The sequence below is a fragment of the Dasypus novemcinctus genome, chromosome 15, assembly GCF_030445035.2.
Source record: "Dasypus novemcinctus isolate mDasNov1 chromosome 15, mDasNov1.1.hap2, whole genome shotgun sequence".
Classification (NCBI taxonomy): Eukaryota; Metazoa; Chordata; class Mammalia; order Cingulata; family Dasypodidae; genus Dasypus; species Dasypus novemcinctus.
In genome coordinates this window covers 90,873,461-90,889,204 of record NC_080687.1, presented here as the reverse complement: position 1 = coordinate 90,889,204, position 15,744 = coordinate 90,873,461, and the positions used below count along the sequence as shown (strand labels likewise).

Sequence of the window (15,744 nt, the reverse complement as noted above, 5' to 3'; positions counted from 1 at the left end):
AATATGGGAATCCCCTATATATTTTTAAGTAATATTTAGGTAATCTAAGTATCTTTTTAAAAAAATGTTTAAGTATATAAAAAAAATCAACATAATTCGCCACATTAACAAAATGGAAATAAAACAATATAATTAACAGTTGCATAAACAGCATTAGACAAATAAATTTCAACATCCATTCATAATAATAATTCAGAGCAAATTAATAGCAGAAGGAAACTTCCTCAACCTGATAAAGGCCATCTATGAAAAACTTACAGGTAATAGCATTATGTTTGCTGGTAAAGTTTTCAATGTTTCAAACTTCTTTGTTTAACATCATACCAGGGCCCTGATCAGTGTTCCCAGGCAAGAGAAAAATAACTGTAAGGCATAAAGATTGGAAATAAAGAAGCAAAGCTGTCTTTATTCACATGGCTTTATGTAGAAAAACTAAAGAATCTACAAAAAGACAAAACTATTTAGTGAATATACTAAGGTCACAGGATAAAAGGTAAAAATACCAAAATCAGTTTTATTTCTATATACTTGCCATATAATAGCAATAAAAACTGGAAAGTGAAATGAATGAAAACCATTTCATTAGCACCATGGAACATAAAATACTTGCTGATACAGATTGAATTCTGTACTTATCCTTGGTCCACATTCTGGTGGTTATGGACCCATTGTATATAAGATCTCTTAAAGATGTTACTTCAGTTAAGGTGTGACCCAACTAAATTAGGTTGGGCTTTTATCCAGATTGCTGGAGTCCTTTATTAACAGAATGAAAGTCAGATGAAGGGAGAAGCCACAGGAAGCAGCCAGAAACTGAAAGTCAATAGAACCTAGAGGAAAAAAAAAAAAAAAGACATTACCATGTGCATTGCTATCTGATGGAAAAGCCAAGAAACCCCAAAGATTGCCAGTCAGCCAGAAGATACCCCAGGAAGAAACAAGGCTTCTAGCTTCTGAAACCATGAGCCAATAAATTCCTGTTGTTAAAACAGTCCATTGTATGATTTTTGTTTTAGCAGCTAAGAACCTAAAACAGTTGCTAATAAAGTTTATGAGAAATTATGCAAAACTTCTACAATAAAAATATTGTTGAAATATTAAAGAAAATTGAACAATCAGAAGGATATACCATGTTCTTGGTTTACAAAATTCAATGTTTTTAAAATACCAACTCTCCCCACAAATGATCTATAGGTTCAATATCATCCCATAATAATTCTAGTAGGTATTCCTAGTAGAAGTTTACAAGCTGGATTCTAAAATTTATATGACAATGCTAAGAACCTAGTAGCCAAAACAATTTTGGAAGAATGACAGACTTGTGGGACTGACCCTACCTAATGTTAAGCATTATTTTAACTAGCAGGTTGCAAGAAAGTCTAGTATTGATGAAAGAATTTATACATAGATCAGTTGAACAGAAAAGAGTTCAGAAACCAATCACATTTTGTCAATTTGACAAAATTATCAAGATAATTCAAGAAAGAAAGGAAAGTCTTATCAACAAATGGTCTTGGACCAACTGTATGGAAATAATGAGCCACTATCCCTACCTCACAGTATACACTTCATTTGAAATGAGTCCTAGATCTAAATGTAAAAGTCAAAACTATAAAATTCCTAAAAAAACATAGAGAATATCTTTGTTGTGTTGGGTTAAGCAAATATTTCTTAGGACACAAAATCCATAAGCCATAAAGGAAAAAAGTTGATATGTTGGACTTCAAATTTGAAACTTTTGTTCTTCAAAAGAGACCATTAAGAAAATGAAAAGGCAAAATCAGAGAAGACATAAAAAATATCTGAAATACATATATCAACAAAGGTATTTATCCAAAATATATAATGAACTTCTACAACTCAATAGTAAAAGGTGTATTGGGGGGGTGGGGGGGGGGGGAAGAGGGCAAAAGACCTGAACAGAAACTTCACAAGAGAATGTATAGAATAGCCAAAAAACATGTGAAAAAAATGCTCAACATTCATAAGCACCAGGGAAATGCAAATTAAAGCCACAATGAGATACCACTTCATACCCAATAAAATGATTAAAGTTACAACGAATTATAAGACCAAATGTTCCAAAGGGTGTGGCTCAACTGGAAATCTCCTAATTGCTGGTGAGATTACAAAATGGTGCAACTGTTTTGAAAAGCAGTTTGGCAGTTTCTTAAAATGTTTAACATATGCCAACCCTATGTCTCAGCAATTCTACTTAGGGATATTTACTCAAGAAAAACGATAACATAAAATAAAACTTTCAATAAAACTTGTTTATATATGTGCATATTATTCATAATAGCTTCAAACTAGAAACATCCCAAATTCCCTCAAATGAGAATGGATAAACCAATGGTAGTATATTCATATAAAGTAATGCAATTCAGCAATAAACAATGAACTACAGACACACAACCTGGGTGAATAAATTTATCAAAAGTTATTGAACTGCACACTTAGAATCTGTACATTTATAACTCCATAAAAATATTTGACCATACATTTTCGATTATACAACTGAAGCTAAGAGAAATTAAGTAACATGTTCAAGTGCCAGAAAATGAGCTCCAGATCTTTTAAGGACAGTGTTTTCTTCATGTGAAATAATGGCATCTAGTGAGAGTTTGTTAGATATATGTTGAAATTCTGAACAATAAAGAATTTAGCAAAATATTTTACATAATCTCGAAATGGTGTAGCATTTCAATGAACTGTCTTAGAGCTGTATAATTATAAGCCACTTGATTGCAAAAACTGTCTTGCTTTATTCATTTACTTAGTATTAATTCATTCAACACATTTATTGAGCGCCTATCATGTGCTGATTGTTCTTCTAGGCCCTGACCATGGAGTAGTGTACAAAATAGATGGATAAAAATTCCTGTCCTCATGGAAATTATGTTGTAGATGGGGAGACAAACATAAAGAAGATATATAAGTAAGATATATAGCATGTTAAATAAAGATAAGGGTTAAGGGGGGAAAAAATGGAGCAGAAAAGGGGGGTATGTAATGTTGTGGGTTGTATGGAAAGAGAGAAAATGAAGTATTTATTTTTATTGCCAAAAAGGACTTCACTGAGAAGGCCCCTTTTGGGAAAACCTGAAAGTAGTGAAGGAGCTGGGAAAAAAAATGCAAAGGACTTATGATGGAAACATGCCTAGATTGAGGAAGTGGAAGTGCAGTGTGTCTGAATGGAGGAAGTGAAGAGAAGTAGTAGAAACTGAGGTCAGAGTGCTATTTGGATTGTTTAGGGTCTTGTTCACTCTTTGTCGTTGTGTTTTCTGGGTACCACCCCTACTTCTCTATTGTTTTTGTTTCTGCCTAGCTAGCAACAATCAATAGAGTTATTAGCCAGTGTTTTCCAGAATCAACAGGATATTTATATATTGTGTAAATATTAGGAGATTTATTATAAGAATTGGCTCACATAACTGTAGGGATTGGCAAGTCTGAATTCTGTAGCGTAGGCTGCAAATTAGGAACTCCGATGAAGATTTTGATGAATTCCCCCAAAAAAGCTTATTAGCTTTTGTCTGCTGAAATAACCAGCTCTCCCTTTAAGGCCTTCAACTAATTGACTGTGACTTCTTTCATTGCTGGAGGCAGTCTCCCTTGTTGATTGTTCATGTAATCAGCCATAGATGCAATCAACTGACTGATGATTTAAATGCATGAAATATCCTCCCAGTAATCAGACCAGTGCTCATTCCATCAAACAACCTGACACCATAACCTGGTCAACTTGACACGTGAGTTTAACAATCACAGATGTTAACCCATCCATTTCCTAGAAGCAAAAAAAGCTATATATATATATTCTACAGATCCACTACATCTTTAGCTGCTTAATGGGCCTCAAATTTGAATATATACACACATGTCAAAGTCAGAAGGACACCAATAAAGGCTGAATAAATGGCTGGACTTCAAGAAGGCTCACAAGAAGCTACTTGTCTTCATGAAGTCACCTCTGATCCCAAACTGCCTTTCAGCCTTGTGGGCTTAGAAACCCAGACTTGTTAGTGTCCTAGAGTTGTATAGACATGGAGAGATGCTAGCACCATTCACAAAAAAACTGATGTATAAAACTCAAGTATCAAGTTATTGATTCACAATAAGCAAAAATCTCAAGGAAATCAGGTACCTTATATCAGTCACTGCTTTTTCTCCCTTTAGTAAGACCACTTTGGAAGCCAAATTATCACAAATTTGATTAGTGAGCATGGAAATAAAATCTATCATCTGAATTTGATTGTTTCTGACTTCTGGCTCTGGGTGCTCAAGGAGCCAGTCTCCATCACAAGGTTGTATTTGTCAAAGAGACTTTTACTGGAATGGAAACATTCAAGACATGCCTCCTTCACTTGCTAATTTATGATGCCTTTTTTGCAAACTCCTTATGATCGTATATTCTTTTTTTGGATATATTATTACCTTCTGGGGTACCTTGCTGTGCCTGATGATCTAGAGTCTCTACTCTGATCCATTGCGTATTCATAGTTTAACTATTGAAGAATAATTGTAGAAGTTGACCAGTTTGCAACTGACCAAATTTGTTGTTTAACAAAAAATTTGTTCTAGTTCTTTCTAGAATATGAATATAAGCATATTCGGTAACTTTATTTTCATTATGAATATATTTTATTGGATATATTCAGTGGCCAAATATCAGTAGATGAATATCCTCTTGAATATATTCAATGTATAAAAATGTTCTTTTGAATACTTTCATCATTTAATATGAGAATATTTCAGTTTATACTAATTTATTTCTAATCACGTTCTGTTTTGCCAACATAGTAATATTTTAGGCCTCATTCACCAATTTGAATTATCTCAATTAACAAACAGATAAAGCATAAAAGGAAATATAAACCTAATAGCAATTTATATGAAGTTTGATTTGACAAATATTCACTTGTTGCATAGCAGTATTTTGGAATGTTTAGATTGTCTCCATCCTGTTCCCCCTGCTGCTGCTATAGAACTGTTTCAATATCATTGGCTTATTGTGTAATTCTATATGTTTTTGGTTTATGCATTTAAAAACTGTTTTTAGAAGGAGTTCATAGTCTTCTTCATACTGCCAGTGGTTTCACAGCCATAATAAAGGTAAAGAATCCCTGAACAAAGAAGGAACTGGGAAAGGGAGGAGAATCTCTCCTAGGGGAGAAGCATACAGCATAACCTGGGTCGCAGTGAAAGAAAAGCTGAGCCGAAGTCCTCTTAAGGTTGTAAACTTACTTTTGGCAAATCTGTTATTTTGATCAATTTGGTGAATTGAAGTTTTGACAAATTGGTCCTTCTTTGAATTAACCTAGAACCAACTTCTGACTTGTTAAAGCATAAAGCACTCCCTAAAATAAATGTAAGAATGAATAGGTCACTCTCCCAGCCCTATTATTCTTTTATCAGTTCATTTAAAAATGGGTATCAGACCACAACGATATATCTCCTCATACCTACTAGGATAGCTAGAATAAAAAATATTCAGATAATAGCAAGTATTGTCAAGGACGTGAAGAAATTGGAACATTGCCGTTGGGGATGTAAAATGGTATAGCCACTTTGTAAAACAGTCTGGCAGTTCCTCAAAGAGTTAATATAACACAGTAATTCCACGCGTAGGTATATATCCAAGAGAAATGAAAACGTACATCCACACAAAAACTTGTATACAAATGTTTATAGAAGTCCAATGGTAGAAACAACCCAAATGTCTACCAACTAACTGCATAAATAAAATGTGATATATCATACTATGAAATATTTGACAGTAAAAAGGAAATGAAGTACTGATATACACTACAATGTGGATGAACCTTAAAAACATTATGCTAAGTCATAAAGACCCTTTATTATATGATTCTGTTTATAAGAAATGTCCAGAAAAGAAAAATCTATAGAGACAGAAACTAGATTAGTGTAGTGTTGGCCTAGTGCTGGGAGAAGGGCAAGAGGGAAGGGAGTGACTGCTAATGAATACTATGTTTCTTTCTGGAGTAATGAAAATGCTCTAAAATTTATTGTGGTGGTGATTCACAACTCTGTGAGAATACTAAAAACCACTGACTTATGTACTTTAAAGGGTGACTTATATGTGAATCGTATTTTAATAAAGCTGTAAAAAAAAGACAAGTGAACAAAAATAAACAGTGAGTATTCTCATATATACTAGCCAAGACTAACAGCAGAGAATTTTTATTTTACTTTATTTTATTTATTTTTAATTTATTTTACCAAATTTTTTTTATTTACTAAAACCCTTTCCCTTTTCACTGTTCTTCATTTCCTTCCAGTGTAATGTCACCTGGTTCAGCATAAATACTGATCTACTTAATGGCAGGGGAATGAACCATTTGATATCCTCAGATCTTTTAGATCTATGGGTCTGTGTTTCATTAAAATACTGAATACCAGAATGGAACTATCTATCTGTAACTACTTGGATGAATAGAAGGCGGTCCATCAGGGCTTCACTTGGGTTCGAATTCCAGATACCATCACTTGCTAGGTGTGAAACCTTGGTCAAATTACTTAAACTCTTTGATCTTCAATTTCTTAATCCAAAAATGGAGATGTTAATAACCGTACCACAAGGTGTTAAGAGAATTTAATTATATGCAAAAAGCTCCCAGCACAGTATCTAACATGTAATAAGTGCTGAGTAAATAATTAGCATATAATTACTGTTTATTTTTATTATGATCATTATTTACAGTGAATAATTTCTAATCAAGGCTTGACTCTTTAGAGCAGTCAGCATATCCTTCATAGTGGTTTACTATTTTTCCCTCACAAGCCCTGTTGATGTGTTTTTGTAATAGGTACAACATAAGAGGTATGCTGCAATTCTTAAGCGTTTGCATTGTCAGGTGAAAAATCTTCAGTCAAATAGAAGACAATGGCAATGGAGCATTCAACATCTGGAAGAAACTGCAGCTGAACTAAGAAAATGCATTGGAATGCAAGAATAACATTGTCAGAGCAAAGTGGAGTGTAGACGCTGTCAACTCCAATTATAGGACAGAATGTTGAGAAAATCCTTTTGATTCTTAACAACTAGCCTCCATTATCAGAAGCCTGTCTTAATGATAGATATAGTTTCTCTTTTTTTAGTATTAGTTATCCATTAACTGATTAAAGTTCATACCAACCCTACAACTGATAGCAGTAGATAGAAAATAGGAATGCTTACTGGGGAATAGTAGAAGACAATATGAATGTTTTGAGTTTGTGCAATGTATTGTACTTATGAATGCCTGTTTATAACCTTGTTGCATTCACCACCATATGGAATAAAAATTTTAGAAGTAAAAGAAAACTTGGTATTTCTGTGATTTAAATTGTCAAGCTATAAAAATGGTATGTTTCAAACTTTTATTAGAACTTGTTTTCTTAGAACCACTATCTCATGAGGCCATAAATATTGACATTTACAATTATGCTGTTTTATAGTCCATGCTTCAGATATTTAACTCAGTTTTCTCTTTTATCCAGAAGGCAGAAATAATAACACCTTTTTTATTTGATAATATATTTTTACATTGTTGCAATGTATGAAATTTTTTGTTCAATTTTTGTCTGTAAATTCTTTACTTCTATTCTGTGACCAATTAAAATTACACTCTTTTGTAAGGCAAACATATAAGCTCTTACAAGAATACTGTTAAACAGTGTAGAATAACATATATATGTATTTTTTTTTCCCTCATTAAAAGGCAAATGCTATGTGCCAGAGAAACATGTCAAATTTTAACTTATCCCTTTTAGGATAAAAGTACTCCCTCTCATGGGTCCATTGAGTCAAATACTTAGAAACAGGAACAAAAATTAATTATTGAAGATACAGTTACATTTTTTTTTAATTAGAGCATCTGTAGGTTTACTGAAAAATCATTTAAAAAACACAGTTCCAATTTACCCCCCCATGCACATGCAATTTTCCCTATTAACATTTTGCATTAATGTGGTACCTTTGTTATAATTGATGAAACGATATTATTTTAATTGTATTATTACTATGATCCATAGTCTACATTAGGGTTCACTTTTTCTGTTGTACAGTTCTGTGTTTTCTTTTTAAATTTTTACTCTGGTAACATATATATGACCTAAAACTCCCCTTTTAATCTCTTTCAAGCATACAATTCAGTGGTGTTAATTACTCTCACAGTGCCATGCTACCACCACCACCATCCATTACCAAAAGTTTTCCATCACCCCAAACAGAAACTCTGTACCAATTAAACACCCCTTCCTAACCCCTTCCCGTGGTTACCTATATTATAATTTCTGACTATGAATTTGCATGTTTGCAAATAATTTGCAAATAATTTGCATTATTTCATATCAGTGAGCTCATACAATATATTTTGTCTGGCTTGTTTCACTCAACATGTGTTCAAGGTTCATTTATGTTGTTGCATGTGTCAGAACACCATTCCTTTCTATGACTCAATAATATTCCATTGTATGTCTATATCACATTTTGTTTCTCCATTTGAAGACATTTTAAAATACTTGCTTTTAAGATGCTAATGATTTCAAAGCAACAACATCAACGAAATTTCTCAAGTTTATTTTCTCCCATCTTTCTATGTGCCCTAGATTCACTGAGTATAAATGATATAAAACCTGATATTAATGATCTTATTATGTCTAGTGTTAACAGTATTAATATGACTTAGTATGGCTTATTATGGCTACTATTTCAAATGACTTACACTGTAACACTGTAGCTTTGCTCAATATCTTAGAAACACAACTGTGAATAAAAATGGTAAATCCACAGAGTATGGTGAGTACCACCCTGCTCAGCTGAAGACAAGGCTGAGCCAAAAGTGATGGAACAAAAATATGTTCATGTAGTTTGCCTATGAAGAAGTTTCTTCTTGTAGTTATACTTCATAATTTTATGTACAATTTATAAAGGAAAAAGCCAAGTCTTCTAAACACTTTGTAAGTATATAAAGAAACTATGATTGTGGCTTTCAAAATATTTGTGCACAATAACATCTTAAGTTATATTTGGTAAAGTTTGCTTTTAAATTAAGATATAAAGAAAATAAGTTTAATCTGCTTAAGATAAGGTGCCCCATTTGAGAAAGTAATTTTCAATGTAGTTCTAAAATACCCAAGATGATAATACATGTACCTATTTTAAGTTTTATAGTAATTGAAAGAATTATTTGAAAGAGGACTTTTTCTTCTTTATCCTTTCTTACCTTGAAAACCTTTTTAAACTATGGAAGTTTTCAGGTTAACTAAGAAGAACTAAAACATGTCACAAAATCTAAAATTAGAAAATAAAAGTTTTTTTTTCAGTTCTCTCCAACTGAACCCAGCTTAAAGTATGAGTACTTCTGCTCTGGCTTTCTCCCACAAGCTTCTAGTTTAAACTTCGGTCTCCTTTGGGTACCTGCTCCATTCAGTATTCTCCCTTCTTTCTCCTTTTCTTCTCCTTGGAAGTGACCTCATTTCTTGGGAGACATATCATTTGTCATCTGAAGAAAGGCCCTTGTCCAAGCACTATTCCCTGACCTGCCTGCCTTCCACAGAGCTGTAATCCATTTTTCCAGGTCTTAAGCATCATCTTTCATCCCTGATGCATCTGCAATTGTTATTTCTAGTCAGTGCCAAATACTTCTTCCTTGTCAAATCATAGAACCTCTTCTGGTCCAATTCTCATTCTCTGTCTGGATGTTGGCCAAATTTTATCTCTCTAGGGTCAAAGAAATTGTTCTATCCACGCATTCTTCTCCACTATTTTAATTCTGCAATAAATTGAGTTTTCCAAGGCTCTCAACTCATTGGGACTCAGCAGAATTTTTTTTAATCTCTCAAAATACCCAGCTTTCTGCAAAGGTATGAATTTAAAAATATTGTTTCTATTGGCCTTTAAAAAATAATGAAACTGAAAAGTTAATGAATGACTTATTAATTCCCAGCAGTATTTGTCTGGAGTCTATTCTTCCATGTGCCATTACCTAAATAATCAGGAAAAGTCAACTAGTACTAGGAAGCAGAGAGAGAAAATAACCCACAATTAACATCTGAAAACATTACCTATTATATCTGCACCCTGTGGACAAGTTATAGTTGAACATGTAAAGAAACTGCTTCCTTGGGAAGCGAATGTAGCTGGAGTGATGGGGCTTCTGCCTATCATGTGGGAGGATCTGGGTTTGATCCCTGGGCCCTCCTGGTAAAAAAGAAGAGAATGCATGCCTGTGAGGTGAGCCAGTGCCCATGCAAGTGCCCATGCGGTGAGCTGAGTGCCCTCACGGCGAGCCGAGTGCCTGTGCAAGAGCCCATGTGGCGAGCCAAGTCCCCACGGGAGTGCCCACGTGGTGAGCCAGTGCCTGCGCAGCAAGCCAGTGACCGTGCAGTGAACCAAGTGCCTGTGCGGTGAGCCAGTGCCCATGCAAGTGAGTCACGGAGCAGGATGATGACGCAAAAAAAGAGAGACGCAGGGGAGAGTCAAGGTGAAGTGCAGCAGAGACCAGGAAATGAGGTGGTGCAATTGACAGGGAACCTCTCTTCACATCAGAGGTCCCCAGAATCAAATCCCAGTGAATCCTAGAGGAGAAAAAACAAGAAGAGAAAACAAAAAGAAATAGATATAGAAGATCACACAGCAAATGGACACATACAGCAAAAACAGTGGAGGGCGGGGGGGGGGGGGGGGGAAGAAGGGAGGAAAAAATAAACTGCTACCTATTTTTAAGCCATGTTTTAATAAACCTGGAAATCACTAGATTGTAAGCATTAATGCCAGTCAAGTCAGCCATCTTGGGCATGGTTCTGGCCAATATACATGTTACCTGCTGGGCATGTCCTTTCTGATCAATTTAGTAATAATGCTTATTTTCCAAAACACTCAAGATAAGAATAACTCTAATACCAACAGAAATGTACTGAGCAGCTAGACTGTGTGCTAGTTGGCAATTTGTATGCATTATTTCATTTAATTCTCCAAATAATGGTGTATTTATTATCCCTGATTTACAGATGGGGAATCTGAGGCTTAAATAAAGTAAGTAACTGCCTACGATCTCATTTCAGAGCTAGACAGGAGCCAGATTGAAAATCCAAGTCCTCATTCTTTTAGCTTCATGGCACTTAAAGAAAATAACTCCAAGGGTAAACCTTAATTTTACTGTAAATAACTAATAAATTATTTCTATATTTAATTTTCCACTTTAATAGATTACACAACACAAAATGAGCTTAACAAAAAAGATGAAATCTCATGGTAAAAAAATCAAAAAGCAAAACAAAACATTACTCAAATCCATAGATTTAACTGTACCTGAGAGTCAGTTACTACATGAGGCAAAGGAAGTTGGAGTCTTGTTTAAAAAAATTGCTTTGGAAATTTTTAAAATTCACACAGGAGATTGCGACTAAAGCTCCAACTTCCTCTATCATTTTACACTTGATGTGGAATCCATGAAATCATTAAGGGCTGTATTAATACTACAGAGATTTGGGACTATTCTGGGGGAGAGAGGGTGAATTCAGAAAAACATGTGGTTTTTGTAACTGAAATTTGTACTTGATTCCCTAGTTGCTCATATTTTAGGTGATCATATTTTAAATATCATAAATATTTTATTTTTCATTAGCTAAACTAATGATTACTAAAGCTAATGATCAGAAACTAAAAGTTATATGCTTGTCAAAAACAACCTATGCTGTGTTTATTTATTTGAATTTATCATGTCTTTCTAAGGAAATGGTTTTTTGGTGGTGTAAGGTATCACATTAGTTTCCATATAAGACTTTCCATTGAACGTTACTGAACTGTGACCAAAACCAGGAAAAATAAATTGAAACAAACACTAATAGCAGAATAGATTTATTCAATGCATAACTAAGAATGGATGCCCAGATTGCTTTTTCTCTTCTGTTATGTTCCATTTAAATGATGGCTGTAAAGATCTAGATCTTTAGAAAAGTAAAAATAGCACATGATTTGGTAACGACAGAGTTGCGGTTTACATAATCTAGTGAATCTAGACATGAAGTAATGAGATTTCAACCTCTTAATTGATGAGATGATGTATTCCAAGAGCAAAACTAGAGTTCATATGATAAATAGTTTTTAAAGCTTCTTAACCACCAATCTTTCCGGCATAAAATTCATGTCAAAAAATTGGAATAAAAAAACTTAAACATTTGCTAAAATTGCTGAGGTATAGCATAAGGTAATTTACAGGCATAATACACTGCCACTCTAAGATAAATTTTCAAGTAGTTTTGTCCAAAATATTTAAATCAAGACACATCATCCTTCTCATCTGCTATTGTTTATTGCTCTCCCTGACGTTATTTTACATACAATAGATTTATGTAGTCCTTGTGCTTCTATTGGAGAAGCTTTCTCAAAGTACCTCCCAAAATTATTTCTCCCTAAGTCCACGATTTGCAAAAAACAGAAAAACAAAACAAAGGAACAACAGCAAAAAAACCACAAACCTGGTGGCATAGTGTTAACTAACTCTCGCAGTGATCCAGCCAGATGTCAGCACATCTACTTGTCTGAAATATCACGCTTCTCTTCAACACCTTTTCCAAAGAGACTCAGTACAGCCTGTCTCGAGTGTCTGCCATTCTTTAAATTGAGACCTCTCTGGAGAAACTTCTCTTACATGTTATGTTGACCTCGTGTGGCAGCTTGATAACACTGATAAGATTTTAATTTCTACTTCAGATTTGGATAAAACAGTTCTCAGAAAGGTCTATTTTGTTTCCAGCTGTTCACTAATCAACAGTCCTTAACTGTGCAAATTTAGATCATTCATCTTCTAAATCTTTCAGTTTCAATTAATCTGTAAACTCAATTTACCCATGCAGAGTTTCCTAACAATTCTTGTAATCCCCTAATTTTCATTTCCAATCTTCACATCGAAATGCTACTTCCTCATTCAGACCTTACTTTTTTCAATACTTGCACAGCCATCAGTTGCATGATCTCCAGGCTCCAATTCTCATTTTTGTTGTGTCCAGAGTTTAACCCACAGACCTAAAGTAAGATACCAAGCACTGAAAACAATTTCTTCATTACTAACTAGCTTATGCAAGAGACTGTCTTGTCATTACTTTGAAATGCTTCACAAAGAAACTTTCTCAGAAGTGTTGTGTAGTAGGCCCAGTCAGTGCTCCACCCAGATCCTTGCAGATCTTTTTTACCTTTTTTGGGCTCCTCTCTCATATTTTGCTGCCAATAACTCTCACGTGAGACTCTTGGGGAGGTTTGCCATCCTCAAAAGGACTTTGCCTGAAATTGCAACCTTGCCTGACTTCTTCTCCTGCTTCCCTTCTCAGTTCTCCTGGGGGAATCTAAATAATAAGTCATGTGCTCAAGAATCCTCATCTCAGAGCCAGCTTTTGGGAATCCCAAATTAAGTCACCTTGCAGAAAGAATTGCATCTTGAAATTTCTGTCCTCCAGAGATGACTATTACTTTCTTCCTGTTCCTCATCCCAGATCAGTTCCATTCTCAGCAGCAAAAAGATAGAGTCTCAGCACCTTTGAAATAGAATCACTCTCCTATTTGCTCTAATTTTGATATGATTTATTTGCTTTAAGTAAAAAAGCAAGGCAAATGGCATAAGCTTTATTCCATGCATTTAGTATAACCATAAAAGTATAATATTAGCATTCCAAAAAATCACTATTTTGTATTATTAATCTTTTTATGTTAACATCATTAGGAATGACCATGTTGCTATATCCAATACATTTCATAAATAAATCTTGCTTCTGAAAGTCCAGTTAAAAATTTGGGCATATCTTTTCCACTGTGTTAAGGTCCAGTGATTTTAAACAGATTTACTTGAAAATTCATGCAAGCCAATGAGAAACGAGACATTTGAAGAGAACATTTTGGTTGCTCTCATTCCAACTAGATGACAAGGATAGGGTCAGGGACAAAAGTAAATAATGTGTGCACATCCACAGGTCCTATGACCTGATTCAGTCAGGCAAATCATTTTTTCCTCTTTTCCATCTTTTAAAATTAGCAAGTCTCCCTTCCAATCATTCAGTTATCCCACCTACAGCTCAAGAGCACTAGAAGAACAGTCTGCTACAGATCAAGAGTAATTAATATTCATAAAATTACAAAGACATTTGGATCCGTAAGAACATTGTAAAATGTCAAAGTTATAGCATTTGTCATCATGGTTTCAGAAATTTTGCAGTAACTTTAATAACATAACATCTTCATGTTCTTATTATAAAAACATTTAAAATATGAAAATAAAAATTCATCAAAACCAGTTATTGATGCTGTGTAAACAATTTTATTCTATGCCGAATATAACCATTTTTGCTCTTGACCTAAAGCACTTGTAAACATTCATTTTGCCAGTTCTCAAAACCTCTGGGTGATGTATAAATAATTTAAGATACCCTTATGGAAGTGTGGCCCAGCAGTAGGAGCAAAAATGAATATTGACTTTTATTTTGTTATATAACCTAAAAAAAGAAGATAAAAGGTACGAGTTAGAGCTAAAAATAGTGAACTAATGGCAAAGAATTCTCAGCAATTTTCATATTATACCTGCTGTATGTTATGTAACTGCAAATATAAATATATAATTCTTTACATCAGTAGATCAATTTAGTTGACAAGAGAAATATGCATAATAGGCTCAAATATATTGTACAGCATTCTGTTATGGAAGCATAACAGGCCCCTTGGAAACATAATAAGGAGGAATAATTCCAATTAGAGAGCAGGGTAGAAAATTTTAAAAGAAGAGGGGGTATTTGAAGTGAGCCTGAAGCATTTATAAGTTTTCATAATTGTCTCCACACATCAGACTGAAAATTCCATTTTATTCCCTTTTGAATTCTACCAACTAGTACATATATGGCACACTCTGATGTATAGTGAATGAATTAAGATCATCAGTCAGTCAATCATCATGCTTGTCAATATTTCCCAACATTCCTGTATTCTTTGTCTCTTAATTCTAATCTTATTGTTCATATTATTGCTTGAAGTATCTTCTTTTGTGTAAAAACTGACCAAATAAATCATCTCTGAAAGAACAACTTTCCATGGGCACAAAATCCATTTCACTAGTAAAAAATAAATACTTCAAAATCTGTCCCCAACCTGCATGTCCACCCTCATTTTTTCCCTTTCTAACAAAAAAATCCTAAACTCCAGTCAAACTAAAATTCTAACTCTTCTGTAAGCATGGATTTTCACACATAGACCCTGTTTTAGTTTGCTAAAGGCTGTTAGGAGCAATATACCAGAAATGTGTTGGCTTTTATAATGGGAATTCATTAGGTTAAAAGCTAACAGTTCTGAGGCCATCAATGTGTCCAAATCAAGAGATGCTGTCTCACCAAGTTGCAGCTGTGCATTATCAGACATATCAATAGCATCCAAAGATGCTTTCTCTCCTTGCTCAGCTGTGGTGATCAAGCACATGGCAAGGCACAATGGCTCTCTGCTCATTTCTCCCCTCTCCTCCAGTCCTGTGGTTTTTCTCTCCCTGGGATGGTCAACTCCTGGGGTCCTCTCTTCAATTCTGCTCCTTTTACTTCCTGTGTCTGCTGCTTTTAGCCCTCCATCTATAAAGGACTCCGCTAAGAAGATTAAGATCCACCTTGGGTCATGCAATCTAATCAGTGGTCCTTAACAGAAGTAATCAAGTGTTCCCACCTTCAATCGGCTTATACGCACAGGAATGGATTCGCTCTTTTCTGGGAGCC

At 34.4% G+C, this 15,744-nt stretch overlaps 1 protein-coding gene across 1 annotated transcript in view; it reads left to right on the top strand.

The window, feature by feature from the left end:
• The window catches only part of CCDC122 (coiled-coil domain containing 122), a 48,912-nt gene extending 41,601 nt beyond the window's left edge, over nucleotides 1-7,311 (top strand). The window contains exon 5 of the mRNA XM_012524877.4: nucleotides 6,831-7,311. Coding sequence (XP_012380331.1) covers nucleotides 6,831-6,980 — 150 coding nt within the window. The 3' untranslated portion in view covers nucleotides 6,981-7,311. The remainder of the gene's footprint in view (nucleotides 1-6,830) is intronic.
• Nucleotides 7,312-15,744: the final 8,433 nt, after the last annotated feature.